General features: G+C 42.2%; 2 protein-coding genes across 2 annotated transcripts; both read left to right on the plus strand.

Annotated features, from left to right (window-relative positions):
• Positions 1–83: 83 nt before the first annotated feature.
• Positions 84–7,638, plus strand: aup1 (AUP1 lipid droplet regulating VLDL assembly factor). The gene is made up of 12 exons (XM_040175544.2): positions 84–580; positions 1,684–1,821; positions 2,492–2,642; positions 3,325–3,512; positions 4,221–4,293; positions 4,696–4,769; positions 5,337–5,403; positions 5,580–5,682; positions 5,782–5,919; positions 6,008–6,147; positions 6,322–6,410; positions 7,278–7,638. Exons 1-12 carry the CDS (start codon positions 540–542, stop codon positions 7,318–7,320), a joined length of 1,245 nt encoding a protein of 414 aa, XP_040031478.1. The 5' UTR covers positions 84–539; the 3' UTR covers positions 7,321–7,638.
• Positions 7,639–8,028: 390 nt separating this feature from the next.
• On the plus strand, positions 8,029–11,316 carry fnta (farnesyltransferase, CAAX box, subunit alpha). The gene is made up of 9 exons (XM_040175546.2): positions 8,029–8,460; positions 8,848–8,933; positions 9,051–9,165; positions 9,342–9,446; positions 9,554–9,680; positions 9,838–9,986; positions 10,228–10,290; positions 10,472–10,664; positions 10,777–11,316. Exons 1-9 carry the CDS (start codon positions 8,333–8,335, stop codon positions 10,918–10,920), a joined length of 1,110 nt encoding a protein of 369 aa, XP_040031480.1. The 5' UTR covers positions 8,029–8,332; the 3' UTR covers positions 10,921–11,316.
• The last annotated feature ends 2,630 nt before the right edge of the window (positions 11,317–13,946 follow it).

The raw sequence follows: 13,946 nt of genomic DNA on the forward strand, positions 1-13,946 counted from the left end.
TAACAGAAATAATCATACATGGCCACTAGAGAGAGACAAAGTACTACCACTTATCAGTGTTTTTTCTTTAACTGGAATTAAATATGGGAGGAAATGACACAACGAAGCGACACATAGATAAACTAGGCTGGCTTTGAGGGTCTGCAGAAGAAAAATGCACAGCTCGTTGTTACACGATATCACACAAAAGACTAAAAATATTTTTGATTAGCATTTTTTTAAACAAATGGCGCAAAAGCACTTTTATTCTGGAGGGCTTTGGCCGGAAGTTTGGTGGTTGTTGCTTCTTGCGCAGAGGGGCTAGCGCTGCTAGCACCGCGGGAGGAAGCGCCGTTGGAAAATTACAAGTCTAACATTATAAACTCCCTGAAACCATTTAGCTTCAAGTAAAGGACAAGTTCGCGTGGGGACGATATCGTTAGTTGCGACTCCATCCCCATGCGATAACGTTGCTGTCGTGAACGGCATGACTAATTTATATCCAGGGATCAGGTTGTATTCTTAGCATTAGCCTCCGAGCAAACCTCTGACTCGCAGTCATGGAGAATCGGGGGATTGACGACATGTTTGACTTTCGTCGGTAAGTCGGCTAACCTCAGCTAGCAACACAATTAACTTCCAACTAACGCTATTTTGCAACATTTTGTCGACGCCACGTAACGTTTGCTAGATATTTGCTAAATGCTTTCAAACCAAGGGACGTCGAATGTGTCATGAGCATGCAGCTAACCTTAGCTGGCTAGCCTAGCTGTTAGCCGGTGACGTCATAGTACGACGTATCGCTGTAGCTTGTTATGCTACATTATGCAACGCTGCCTCCAGTGCACACGTTCCCCTGCCATCATGACATGGCCCTCCTCGTCATCTCGCTCAACCTTAACACGTCTGAATATGAACCTAAAGTTACTCTGCTCGCGCGTGTGTGTGTGTGTGTGTGTGTGTGTGTGTGTGCGCGTGCGCGTGCGCGTGGGGGGGGGGGGGGGGGGGGGGGGCGTCAACAGCTTCCCCTTCGTGTCCCCCCCGAAAATTACCTGTAAAAGTGTCCAACGTACGTGAGCCAAATCTCCCATTGAGCAGTTCGGACACAAGGCCTGAAAATGAGGCGTTACTGAATTTGTGATTTCAGGCCGTGTTGATTTCGGGGTTGCTCTCATGTTCTCTTAAGACATTTTGAACCGTCAGACAGTGTAGCGAGCTGTGGGGAAAGGAACCATCGGACTGTATACATACATACACACACACACACACACACACACGAGGGAAGCCACCATCCGATGCGTGTTAATATTCAGCAGTAAATATTTAAACAAATTTAAAAATGCACTGCCCCTTATCAAAACAAACTATAAATGCAACGTGTTGTGGCACACATGGAAGTGGAGGGGGGGTTTCAACTGCCCTGTAGTTTCACACATGCACGGGATGCAACACATACGGGCAAACTGGTTTTTGTTATTGCGTAATAACATTTTGAAGGTTACCTCGGTGTGGATGTTTTTGGTGGTTGAGGGTTAGTAGATAAAGTAATTAAATAAATGCACACAAATCAACACTTGGTGTCTGTCAAGATCATATCGTCTGTCACGATCTCCACAGCAATTACTTCTCATGTTTTCAGAAGTCCTCCACTGCATTAGAACATGTTGCTTGAAACCGTTTTTTAAATTTTGTTTTAATGTACAGGTTTCCCAAAGATGCCGTTCTTCTCCTGCTGCTGCTGATTTACTCTCCGGTTGGCATCTGTTTGATGTTGATACGCATCTTTCTTGGTGTTCACGTGTTCTTGGTCAGCTGTGCGCTTCCAGAGAGTTTTGTTAGAAGGCAAGTATCAAACTGTCTCCAAACATATATATAATGCTGTAGTTGTGTCTGATTTAATACAACCCTTACTCAAAGGAACATAAAACTGTATTTATATTAATTGAGATACAAGTAGTAGAAATGTAAAAGGAAAAACTGGGATGATGTGAACATGTGTTGGTCGACAGTGGCGCAGTGGTAGAGAGGCTGTGCTGGGAACCACAAGGTTGGTGGTTTGAGCCCCGGCTGCTCCATGTCCAATGTCGAAGTGTCCCTGAGCGAGACACCTAACCCTAGTTGCTCCCCAGGCAAAATGTAAAAAAAAAAGCCATGGGTTAAAAATACAATGTTAGTTGCTTTGGATAAAAGCGTCAGCTAAGTGACTTATAATGTAATGATTGTCGCCTACTGCCTCTCACAGCTGCAATGAGTAACGGCTGCATTAAACACATCACTACAACACTAAGGCTATCAGCCTCTCAATACTTCATATATATGTGTGTGTGGCACGATGATCTCTTATAAATGAGACTGGGTTGGTTCCATGTTTAATTTAAGTTGATGGCTGTAGAATAGAAGAGTCGTGGCATATCAGTAAACGCATGTAAATAAACTGTATGTGTGAGTTATTTTTGTGAATGGCACCACTGCATGTAAGATTACAACCACCTTTCTTCTATCTGCCTCTCAGCTTTATCGTGAGGGTTATGTGCTCGGTCCTGGGGATGCACGTGAGACAGAAAAACCCTCGCTCCCGAGACCGAAACACCAAGCTGTACTTGTGCAACCATGTGACGGAGTTTGACCACAACATAATCAACCTTTTGACCCCCTGTCACACTGTGAGTGTTTGATTTTAAAATGTGTCGATATGCAGGTTGTTTTAAACATTCTAGCCACCTCATTTAAAAGAATACTGCATGTTTCCTGTACCAGTTTGTTTAATTGCGTATGCTGAATATCACATAAATGATAGTCGTAGATAAGCTCCCTTCAATGACTGTGCTAATGTCTTTTTTTGTGCTTTCATCTGTGTTCATAACTTGTGCTGCTACAAACTTTTTTTGTTTAGCATTTTTTTGGTTATCCTGTTAAAAGTATATTACAGGCATGAAAATCCCTCACCTTTCGGCAAAATTCGCCATTTTGAAACCAAAATAGGTGACCTACGTGAGTTGTGTAGATTCGATGAGGTTTTTTTTTTGGGGAGGGGGGGGGGGGGGGGGTATTCATATTCAGTGAACTGCGAACCGGTGCGCGATTCAAAAGGGAGCGCGAGATTCAGTGAATTGCGAACAGGGTGAGAGATGGTTTTAATATTTTCTGGTATATCTAAGTTAAGTTACCCAGGAGCTTTGTTGACATAGACTTAGCTAACGTTAACTATGTCAACGAATGACTCGAAGAAAGATTCGTTCATTTTACTGAACGAGATTCAAAGAACCGAGTCGGTAAAATGGTCGGTAATATCTTGATTTTTATTCTGCTAAAATGTGACTGGCTCCTTCTCTTTCTGCTCCTCAGCCCCAGCTAGAGGGCTCCACAGGATTCGTGTGTTGGGCCAGAGGCTTCATGGAGATTAATTCAGCGTCCGGCCAAGAAGCCGTAGGAGAGTCTCTCCAGAGGTACTGCTCCACCCGAGGTACCCCCCCTCTGCTTCTGTTTCCCGAAGAGGACACCACCAACGGCCGAGCTGGCCTGCTGAAGTTCAGGTCAGACACCTCTGTGGCAGGATCCGTCTACTCCACATTTAAATCTCAAGAAATAAGACTCTTTGTTTGTGACTGGTTGCTAATAGATGCTAATGCGAATAGAAAATAAATAAATAACATAATTATATTAGCTCTTGTTTATAGCTTTTTTTGTCGTTAATATTTTGCATCAATGATTAAATGAATCCTGAAGCAGTGACTTGGATCTATCGGTATTTGCAGTGTTTTGGCCTCACACGCATGACTTTGAATGTAGAAAGTTATTTAGATTATCATTCCTCTTTCATGGCGCTTTGAGATAAAGATGAATTGCTCTGGCAGTTGTTGTCTCACAAATTTCCCTCTGGAGTCGGATGGGCAGATCGGTGTAAAGAAATAAAGGCAGCTGCAAAATGGGATCATTTCTGTCTTTAATTTGCGTAGGCCAGAATTGAGTGTGCTGTACCTTTTTAGAGATTCTATAGAACCCGATACAACTGTGAGGAGCACTTCATAACAGTGGTGAATTTCACTATAAACTAAAACCCCCGAATCTGATTAAGAGCCTTTTGCCAAGTAAAAGACACGCAACAGTTAACTGGCTCCTTTCCTCATGTTTATCAATGTTACTTTATTCATATTTTCCAATGAAAGCTATCCATTTGGAAAAAGTCAACATTTTGTTAGTGGCCACAGCAGCCAACTTACTAAATCTGTTTCTCCTCTCAGCTCCTGGCCTTTCTCACTGACTGATTCCATCCAACCTGTGGCCTTAAGGGTGACCAGACCACTGATCGCTTTGGTAATGTTGCTTGAACTCACATTTTCAACGGGGATAAGATGTTAAAAATAAGACGAGACACGGACAATGTTTACTGTGTTTTTTTCTTGAATGTTGACAACAATATCTGAGTGTTCGACTTAATGTGGTTGGTAATGAAACCTGAACCATCAAGGAAATCAATGAGGTAAAATAATCCCAGGGGAAAGTCAATAAAAGTGCACTTTTCTGGAGTGTATCGGCAAGCTGATTAGTGGAGGCTGCTTACATCTAATGAAGCCCTCCCTGAACAGACAGTAATTGAGCTTTGTGTTACGGTGTGCAGCGGGGAGATAATAGTTGCACGATTGTTTGGGTCCCCAAACAATGTATGTTACGCTGTAATATAACTTCTTAACCTGACTGTATTTTGTCTATTCACAGGGGACACCTGAGTCCAGCTGGCTGACTGAGCTCTTGTGGACATTTTTTGTTCCATGTACAGTGTATCATGTAAGGTACTAAATAATTTGTATCAATTTTTCTATTCGCAATTGCTTTTTAAAGTGGAATAATGATATTTTGCAGCTGAATGATCATTTAATAATCCAGTAGATGTATTTATTTCCCATGTAACTGAGGTAGCTTTGTGGAAATGTGCATTATTTAACTAAAAACACTTCTGACCCCAAGCCCATCTTCCCTAGACAGTAATGTTGATTCATGAGATTCAAATCCGTTTTAAGCAAAATTGCTCTTGAAAGTAATTGTTACTCCTGCACTTCCAAATTCAGTTTTTGAAGGATTTTAACAGAATTTGTTTTGGCACAATTGTTGTTTACTTCACACAGTGTCAGCTGTGCCTTTGTCATGAGAACCTGAGGAGAATTTCTTGAAATTTGACACCAACATTCCCTTGGACTTGATTTCACTGCGTTCCCAGAACATACTGATTTGCTAATTATGATAATTTGTCCCAAATGTCAAAAAGGAGAAAATGATTAAGCAGGGATATTTTGGACAGGCTTTGAAAAGACCGGCTGGCACGGCGTTAATTCTGGTTTGTCTTCTCATTTCCATCCCAGTTGGCTCCCATCAGTATCCAGACAGGATGGAGAGTCCATGCAGGAGTTTGCCAACAAGGTTCAGGAGGTAAAACCAATGTTCACCAGTAGAGTGGATTCAGGAAGGGTTTGATTCACGTTATTCTGTTATACAATTTAGGCAATTTATCCAGTTTCCTGACCTGATGAGTTTTGTCTCTCCAAATGCCTCTTTTTGTCTTTTGTGCTGCAGCTGCACACTAAAGGTGTGTCCTATTGTTTCAGCTGCTAGCGGGTGAACTCGGCTTGGTTTCCACCAAGATCACAAAAGGTGATAAAGCGGAGCACGTCAAACGTAAAAGACGCACGGTACCACAAACCTCTACAGGTGAGTCGACCTCAACACAGGATTCTCCCCACGTAGGCGTGCAGCTGGATGTTTGTTTTGTTGGGTTCCGGTGACGGCGTTTCTTCCTCTTCACTCAAGGTGTCAGACCTGGCTCCATGGGCCTCGGCTTCATGGTCCAGAGTTTGGGTACCGAGGATCACCGGGTTGCCAAGATGGCCCAACAGGTGAAGGACGTGCTGCCTCACGTCCCGCTGAACGTCATCGCCATGGACCTCGGTAGAGCACCTTGCTGACACATCCTCGAGTTAGTGGAAGTTGGTTTGTGTTGCCATGTCTTGACGGTTGTCCCTTGATTTGTGCTCAGCCAAAACCAATTGTGTTGACACCACCATAACGAATCTGCTGGAGAACAAGGAGGAAAGTCCGATGGAAGCAACCGGCACGTCGGCCTTTGGGTGTTCCAGTAACAGCGTGTATTCCTCCGGTCCTGCTCCCACCATAAAGGTTTGATGCTCATTAACTGGGCGAATGGTCATTTAGGACCCAATTTATACCATACGTAAACCTATGAATATCATATTATCTACAGGAGGAAACCGTTTAGTTCAGCTACTTCATCTTGTGCAAGATTCATTGTTTTGTTGTCTTCCAGTAAATCGATTCTTTTTTCATCCACAGCCTGCTGCCAAATGTTTTGGGAGATCACCAACTGACAGACATTTGTCTCTCCAAGAGAGAAAAGAAGCCCTCTATAATTTTGCCAGAAGGTACTGTTTTTTTCTGGCATCAATGTTACGTCGTTACTTCATGCTATTGTACTGTTACATAATGGAAGTAAATCTTGCTTTTATTCCTCAACTATTATTTTAATCAAACAGTTCTGGGCTCATTGGAAGTATTCATGTCGTGTTAATGAGGCACCTCAGAGAAAAGGCCGAGCTGCTTCACGATGCACAACAGCGTGCAGTTGTGAAGAACAGTTTTGCAATATTCATTTGCTTTGAGATTTGCTCTGATTTAATTTCCAGGGTCATGTCCGGCGCTCCTTGCTTCTATGCAGCGTTAAAGCTGCTCCAGACGGAAATGTTGTGTAAAAACACTCTTCACTTACTTGGACTCCAGCTTTGTGTCGAGGTCCAGACTGTCTGAGAAACTGCAATGAAACGCTGACGGACTGAAAGGGGCCGATCGCAGTGATTAACCCTCCGTCTGTAGCTCTCCTCTCCTCCGCACAGCGATACGTGTCTGTAAGCGCGTTGGTTTCAGTTGAAGCCACTGACTTGGCGCCAGACCAACAAAGTTAGTGAATGAACGTTGTGAATATTGGACGGTACATTTGTGAGTTCACTTGGAAAACCACTTCAGAGTGATTCCTAATGTTTCTCCCTGACTGCTACCATTTGCCACAACGTTTATGCTTAAATGACAATGTTGTGTAGAACTTGTTGCGTTGTGCCCAAGTGGCCATTCATTTTTGTTAGTTAAACATCTGCTGGCAGAAGTGATGAACAAGGAAAAGTATATTTCCAGTCAGCCTCGGTGCTTCATTGATTCTTTCAGTATCCATGTTCAGACATTGGACCAAGTGCAACTCCAGCACTAAAGTCTGAAAACTCTGTTTTGTCCTCTTCTAGACGCTACATTGAAAAACACGGATTAGAGGAAGAAGAACACTGAACACACTTTGGGTCAAGCGATCGATGGAAACACCCGAGAGAAGCATATTCAACTTGCGTAGCTGTCTAATTTGAACGGTGATTTTCTACACTGGCAACCGTTCCAGTTGCAGAACCGATTTAGTTAATTGCAGGTAACCGAGCAGAGGATTGACAACGTGTATATGTCGATGGAACGGTGATCACACATGTTTAATTCTTCATTCTGGCTGATGCATAATTTTGATAACGATTTGTATTCCGATCCACTGATTTTGAATCATCTATTTATTTTTATAATGTCGTTGATGCAAATAAAGTTCAGTTTGACCATATAAAAGTTGTTTTTTTCCACATCCGGTGTACTCATTACATCGGATGAAAGAACTGTTTTAAAACATAATCTACTTTGACTTTTTTTTTCCCCCCACATGATTTATTTATAATTTATTTCTCCTCCCCGTCAGTTTAAGCGACCTCAGCAGTGAAGTCAGCGCAGGTATTTGGGTTGTTCAGCTCCTCCAGGTAGCAGAAGGACTAAACCGCGGGGGCGGGGAATCACACGGGGGCATCGGGGCAGGTGGGGCTGAGTTCCTTTGGAAATCAACAACCATCTCCACTGTACCTTTGAGTGTCAAGCTCCAGGTTCTTACGTCACCAGTTGGTGATGCTCCTCCCCACCACAGATGAGCTCAATGAGGGTGGAGTCGTTGGTAAACTTCAGCCTAATGGACTGATGACTGGAGGTGCAGCTGTCAACATTGGATATTAGTCTCATGTTGAGCAATGAATGTATTCTCTAAACTTAATTTTTGTGATTTATAACTGATACAATTTTTCAACGTTTTAAAACGAGCTGCAATTACAAAACATGTACAACACCTAACATGGTCTGCAATGACTTGGATCTTCGAAGGCGCCGTTTATCTCAAAGTCTCATATTTCCCACAGTACGTAAATGCATCTTTCTGCTACACCGGATGTTACGTCATCCTCATTCCTCGACTGCTGCCGATTAAGCTAACAAATTAGCAATGTCTGGTGTCCGGGATATTTCAAGTGAATCTGTAGAAGTCAAAGAAGACCGAGGGTTTGATGTAGAGGCTGAAGACCGAATCGGCGATGGTTACTTTCTGGACCCGACTCGATATATATTTTACAAGTACGGTTATAATTTCTCATAAATGTCCGAGTAGCTAGCTTGCCACTTGTGCTAACCGTTCACGTTAGGTTAACCACGTCGGCTATTAACTTCGTTTTAGTGTTTAATAACTTTATTTATTTATTTTTGTCAGCAAGTCTCATCAATGTTTGCAGTAGTAACATTATCAATAGTTTAATTGTATTCAACTATAAACTAGTGTCTATTCACTGGAGCAGCGTTGTGCTAATTCTGCTAACTCTTCTTTCTGTTCCCGGTATGTGGTGCGCAATGAAATTGTACCGAAGTTAAATCTTCGCTTTTCTCTACGAGTTTGTGTTCTATTTGTTGAACAACGCAGTCCGCTTAAGAAGTGCCATCTAGAGGGATTATGAACCTGTTTTTCAGAGACCGAAAGGAGTGGGCTGATCTGCAGCCTGTTACTCAGGACGATGGACCGAATCCTGTTGTGAAGATCGCCTACTCAGAAAAATGTAAGATTGTTAGTAAATGATGGGCGCGACCGATGACACCATAGATGTAAACGTATCCAGCCAATTGATTTTTCTACCATACGCGTATTCATGGTGTACATGTATTTCTTCCAACAGTCTCTGATGTGTATGACTATTTCCGGGCGCTCCTGAAGAATGATGAGAGAAGCAATCGGGCCTTCGCCTTGACAGCAGATGCTATTGAGCTGAATGCTGCTAATTACACAGTCTGGTGAGGATGATGTGTGTTTGGAATATGGAAACGTCCCGATGTATGTTTGCATAGAGCGATTCCTTAATGAGCAGAGAGGTCCCTCTCCAACAAGTTGTCAATCAAAACAATAACTTGCGCCCTTCGTCTACCTTTCAGTCACTCTGTTTAATGACCGTCCTCGGGTTCATGTGCAGGCACTACAGGCGAGTATTGCTGCAAGCGCTTTCCAAGGACCTCCGGGAGGAGATGAGTTACATTACCGCCATTATTGAGGAGCAACCCAAAAACTATCAAGTCTGGTGAGTGCCAGCAAATTAATTTCAGGGGAAGCGAGGCACTTGAACTGATGATTTAAGTTTAACCAAAGCATTACACAATAAGACTGGTTGCCAAACTCTCCTCCCAGGCACCACAGACGTATGGTAGTAGAGTGGTTGAATGACCCCTCGGAGGAATTGGAGTTCATCGCGGACATTCTCAGCCAAGATGCAAAGAACTACCACGCTTGGCAGCACAGACAGTGGGTCATCCAGGTAGGTGTTTGAGCGCCCCGGCAGCGTTTGGCTTCATCCAGTTTCCTACCCACAGTGAGCCACTCTGCCAGAACTAATGCTTTAGTCATTGATATGTTGTCTGACTCCCCCTGTGCTCAGTGTTTTTACATTGCCAACGTTTCTCCCCTATCTGCAGGAGTTTAAATTGTGGGACAACGAGCTGGAGTTTGTGGAGAGTCTCCTGGAAGAAGATGTAAGGAATAACTCTGCATGGAACCAAAGGCATTTTGTCATCTCTCACACAACCGGCTTCTCTGATCCAGCCATCGTGGAGAGAGAGATTCAGTGAGTCATTTTCCTAAACGTCTGGATGAGTGGGACACAAAGTTAATTTGCATCTTTCAGGTCGGATGGAGGGGGCAATATTCTTTGGACTCCGTACCATAAATAGTTTACATTTAAAGTCAATCTTTAAACAAAATGCTTTGAGTGTTAAAAATAATGTTTAATGTTCCTGCTTCACTATGTGTAAGCAGATAGTTTTCTGTTGCCGATATTGGACCGATTTTCCTCTCTTCTGTGTAAGGTATTCTCTGATCCAAATCAAGAAGGCTCCCCACAATGAAAGTGCATGGAACTATTTGAAGGGGTAAGCGGTCACAAATTTAATAAGTGTGTATATATAATCCCAGTAGATCTTCTAGGAACAAAGATGCTTGTATTTGTTCTTAAGCTTCAGTTGTGCCTTCTACATTCAGACGTTTGCATTACATGATATACCACAGAAGAAGATAAAACACAATCTCAGTATCACTTTTCCTTTTTTACAGGATGCTGCAAGACCAAGGTCTGTCGTCTCCGCCAAGCCTCCTGGAGAGGGTCCTTGAGCTGAAGGAAACTCACTGTTCACCTTATCTTCTTGCATTTCTGTTTGATTGCTACGAGGACATCTTGGAGAACAGCAATAAAAAGGAAAATATGTTGGAAGAAGACCGAAAGGAAACATTAAGGAAGGCTCTAGATGTAAGTGAAGGGAATACAGACTATGTGATGACTGACAACGGGATGTACGTATTCGCTGCTCTAAGATTGTGCCAACTTAGTTTTCTGACCCATCTTGTGTCTTCTCTCCTAGATTTGTCAACTGTTGGCACAGGAGAAGGACACCATCCGTAAGGAGTACTGGCTGTTTTTAGGACGTTCTTTAAAGAACAAATGCTGCCTCTCTGAGCCGATGGTGGATGGATTTGAAGCATCCGGGCAGCAGGAGAACAGTTAGACCACCACGAGGCTCACACCTCTTCTACGACCGACCCTGCTTCGTCTGTACTGCCAACAGAACCCCCTCCCCTCCTGCAGTTTGATATTACTGAAGAATGCTATTCTGTATTTTGCTGAGGAAGTTTCTTTAAATGGCCACTGATGTGAGATTTCGGTGGAATTAAACAGATTGTAACCTTTAGGATAGAGGAGTGGATTATGTGTCAGCTATTTATCACCTCCTGTTCAGGAAGAGGAGCTAGGACTAAATAACTACACAAGTAAACTGTGGAGGTTTGTGTGTAACACGTTTTAGGATGGATTCTTTGTGGCACGTAAAACCTTCAGTATGATTTGTAAATGTGCAGCAGAAAGCATCCTGAACCATGAGAATAAAACATTCTTGTAATACCAAGAGTGGTTTGTTAAGCTATTCATTTGGGATGATCTGCAGATCGATGAGTCACTAAATGTCACAGCGGTCCTTTTCTCCGTTCCTCTAAATGAGCCACTTTTCTTGCCATTGGCCCAGTTGGTTCTGTTTGATACTCCGAGCTGTGCTGCATAAAGCACATGCAGCCTCATGTCCTGGACTCCCTTGGAGCTAGGAAATGGATTTACTCCACTAAATGCAGCTGTTTCTACTTCTGCTGACACTACAACACAATCCATGCCTCCCGTTTCTAACCAAGCAGTCGGTGTGCCAGCAGTGTGTAATTACAGCTTCTCTTCATACTCGTATTAGAGCAGCACTGCTTGCTTTTCCTCCTTAGTGTGGAGGACACTGATTGGCGTGATGACGTGACGGAGCCGTAGGACACTGATATTACGAGGCCAAAAGGCAAAAGAGGATTAGTTCCGTCTAATATACCGGCCTTGTAGTAGTTCATCTATGTAACCCTCTAAATAAAGTGTGAAGCAGCTACTTTGTTGTAGATGGAACAACAAATCAGGCTGCCAAAAGAATATAAATCTTGGTCACACTGTTTCAATTAATTAAACAAAACCGATCAGGTAGCTGCTGCAACGCTTGGAGGACAGATCTCCCCGGTGGGTAAACCCACACCGAAAAACAAAACAAGTCCCAGACACACTGTAATTAAAATACTAATTAAACCAAGTCCAAACAAATCACTCAGGATCCCCTTGCAATCTGCAGGCTATGGGAAGTTATTAAATATAGGTGAAGAAGACAGACTGCAGCCAATAATCTGTGTCTTCTGTTGTCCATATGCAATGTGAGCGTTATCATGCACAGACACGGCTGATTAACAGGAGACCAGTGAAGAGTCCTGGATGAGATCCAGTCTGGTTCAGAGACATCTGTCTCTTCTTAATGGTAAAAGAATGGAAGCTAATCCTGTGTGGCCTCTGTGTTTATCATGGAAGCAGCTACACACTGATACGTGGACTAATCATTACATCGGATGAAAGAACCCTGTAAATTTGGTAACAATATGAAAGAATTCAACATCCTGCTCTTTTCTTTTTGTCGTTACCAAAAACACCCAGAATAGACTGAGCTGAAGACTACCAAAAAATAAATGAAAAAAAGCATGTTTTATTTCCTATTAATTTCACTGGAAATAAACGCATATTAGTTTCGCACAGCAAAGAGTTCTTTGCACCACTGAGCTCCATATCAAACACATCGACGTGTCGCACACTGACATGCTGCTTCCTCACGATGAAGATGAGCCCAGCAGTTTATTTTGAGTCGATTAAACACCTTAAATATTTATAGCACACAGACTAGAGACTTTAAACCGCTGGGTGGAAAGAGTCCACAGGAAACACCGTTTTGCCTAATTTACTTGTGTTCTTATAATAAATGCTCAAACCTACAGCTGAATTCATTCAGGATCAGGATCAGGAAACATTTATTTACCAAAATATGCCAAACATAAAAGGAATTTGTCTTGGCGGTTAGAAGTTAAAAAAGATTTTTTTAATTTTTTTTTGACAATTTTGTGTGAAAGAACCGATGGGCTTGAGGCTGAGGGCCACAGACTTTATACGACAAAAACTAAACCATTGTTTGTTTTAGTCTTTATGCAAGATTAGCTTGCAATAATATTAAAATATAGATCTACATCTGTGTGGACCTTTGTTGCATGCTATACCCTTCTCCGAACCGCAGGCACAGTCATCATCATCATCATCATCATCATCATCATTCTGCTGGAATGATGATGACTGAAAAAAGGGAACAGAAACCATGTTTTAATAAAAACAAATAATGCTGTTAATCTTCTCAAACAGTTAGCAGAAGAATCACAATGTGGGAGAAATGTAATTAAAGCCAGAAGGATGATTCATAACTACAATTTTATTTTAAAATAACATGAATATAGAGGGATATTGAATGAACTACGCTCACATTTATTGCTGTTAGTCTTTCTGATTTATTTAAATTTTCTGGGTTTATCCTTCTGCCCTTTACTCTTTAAATCGTGTTGACCAGAAGTTCTTTGATTAAAAGTCACATCTTAGAAACCAATTGAGAACATTGAGTGATTAGGTCAATTATTAAATATGGTTCAAATACAAATGATGGGGGAAAGTTTAAAGTTCAACTACTTCTGATTAAGATCACGAGGATAAATTTGATAAATTTGCATTAATTTTTGGTGCTTTCTCATAATGGTGATTCACTACTTTAAGGTCTATACTGTGTTAACGCCTTTTAATTAGTTTAATTTTATCAGTTTCTAATGTCAAAATATTGACTACTGATGTTTTAAACAATTCTCTTTTGCCCTTCCACCAATTTACCTCTCGTGTTTGTTTGTTCTTCGTACCTTTGTCTCATCCGGGCTGGAAACGTAATCCACCTCTGTGTTGACAGTTCAGACTTCATTCCTCTCTGTGATATACGCAGTTTGAGTCTCTGTTCCAGTCAACAGCCGTGGAGGCTGCTTTGGATTCCTTAATATTGATGAGCTAACAGTATTTTACAGGTTGACCTGACGTTGCTGTTATAACTGCTGTTGGAAAGCTGCATCTCAGATGACGAAGCCGTCCATCTACAACTGAAGCAGTGGC

The sequence above is a fragment of the Gasterosteus aculeatus genome, chromosome 4, assembly GCF_964276395.1.
Source record: "Gasterosteus aculeatus chromosome 4, fGasAcu3.hap1.1, whole genome shotgun sequence".
Taxonomy (NCBI): Eukaryota; Metazoa; Chordata; class Actinopteri; order Perciformes; family Gasterosteidae; genus Gasterosteus; species Gasterosteus aculeatus.

What these genes read in the sequence shown, in the direction of transcription:
- aup1 (XM_040175544.2), top strand. Translation starts at nt 540, where the DNA reads ATGGAGAATCGGGGGATTGACGACATGTTTGACTTTCGTCG. An exon ending in CCAGAGAGTTTTGTTAGAAG is followed by an intron (nt 1,822 to 2,491) that starts GCAAGTATCAAA and finishes TCTGCCTCTCAG; the next exon opens with CTTTATCGTGAGGGTTATGT. An exon ending in TGTACAGTGTATCATGTAAG is followed by an intron (nt 4,770 to 5,336) that starts GTACTAAATAAT and finishes TTTCCATCCCAG; the next exon opens with TTGGCTCCCATCAGTATCCA.
- fnta (XM_040175546.2), top strand. Translation starts at nt 8,333, where the DNA reads ATGTCTGGTGTCCGGGATATTTCAAGTGAATCTGTAGAAGTCAAAGAA. An exon ending in ACTCGATATATATTTTACAA is followed by an intron (nt 8,461 to 8,847) that starts GTACGGTTATAA and finishes CCTGTTTTTCAG; the next exon opens with AGACCGAAAGGAGTGGGCTG. An exon ending in GCTGCTAATTACACAGTCTG is followed by an intron (nt 9,166 to 9,341) that starts GTGAGGATGATG and finishes GTTCATGTGCAG; the next exon opens with GCACTACAGGCGAGTATTGC.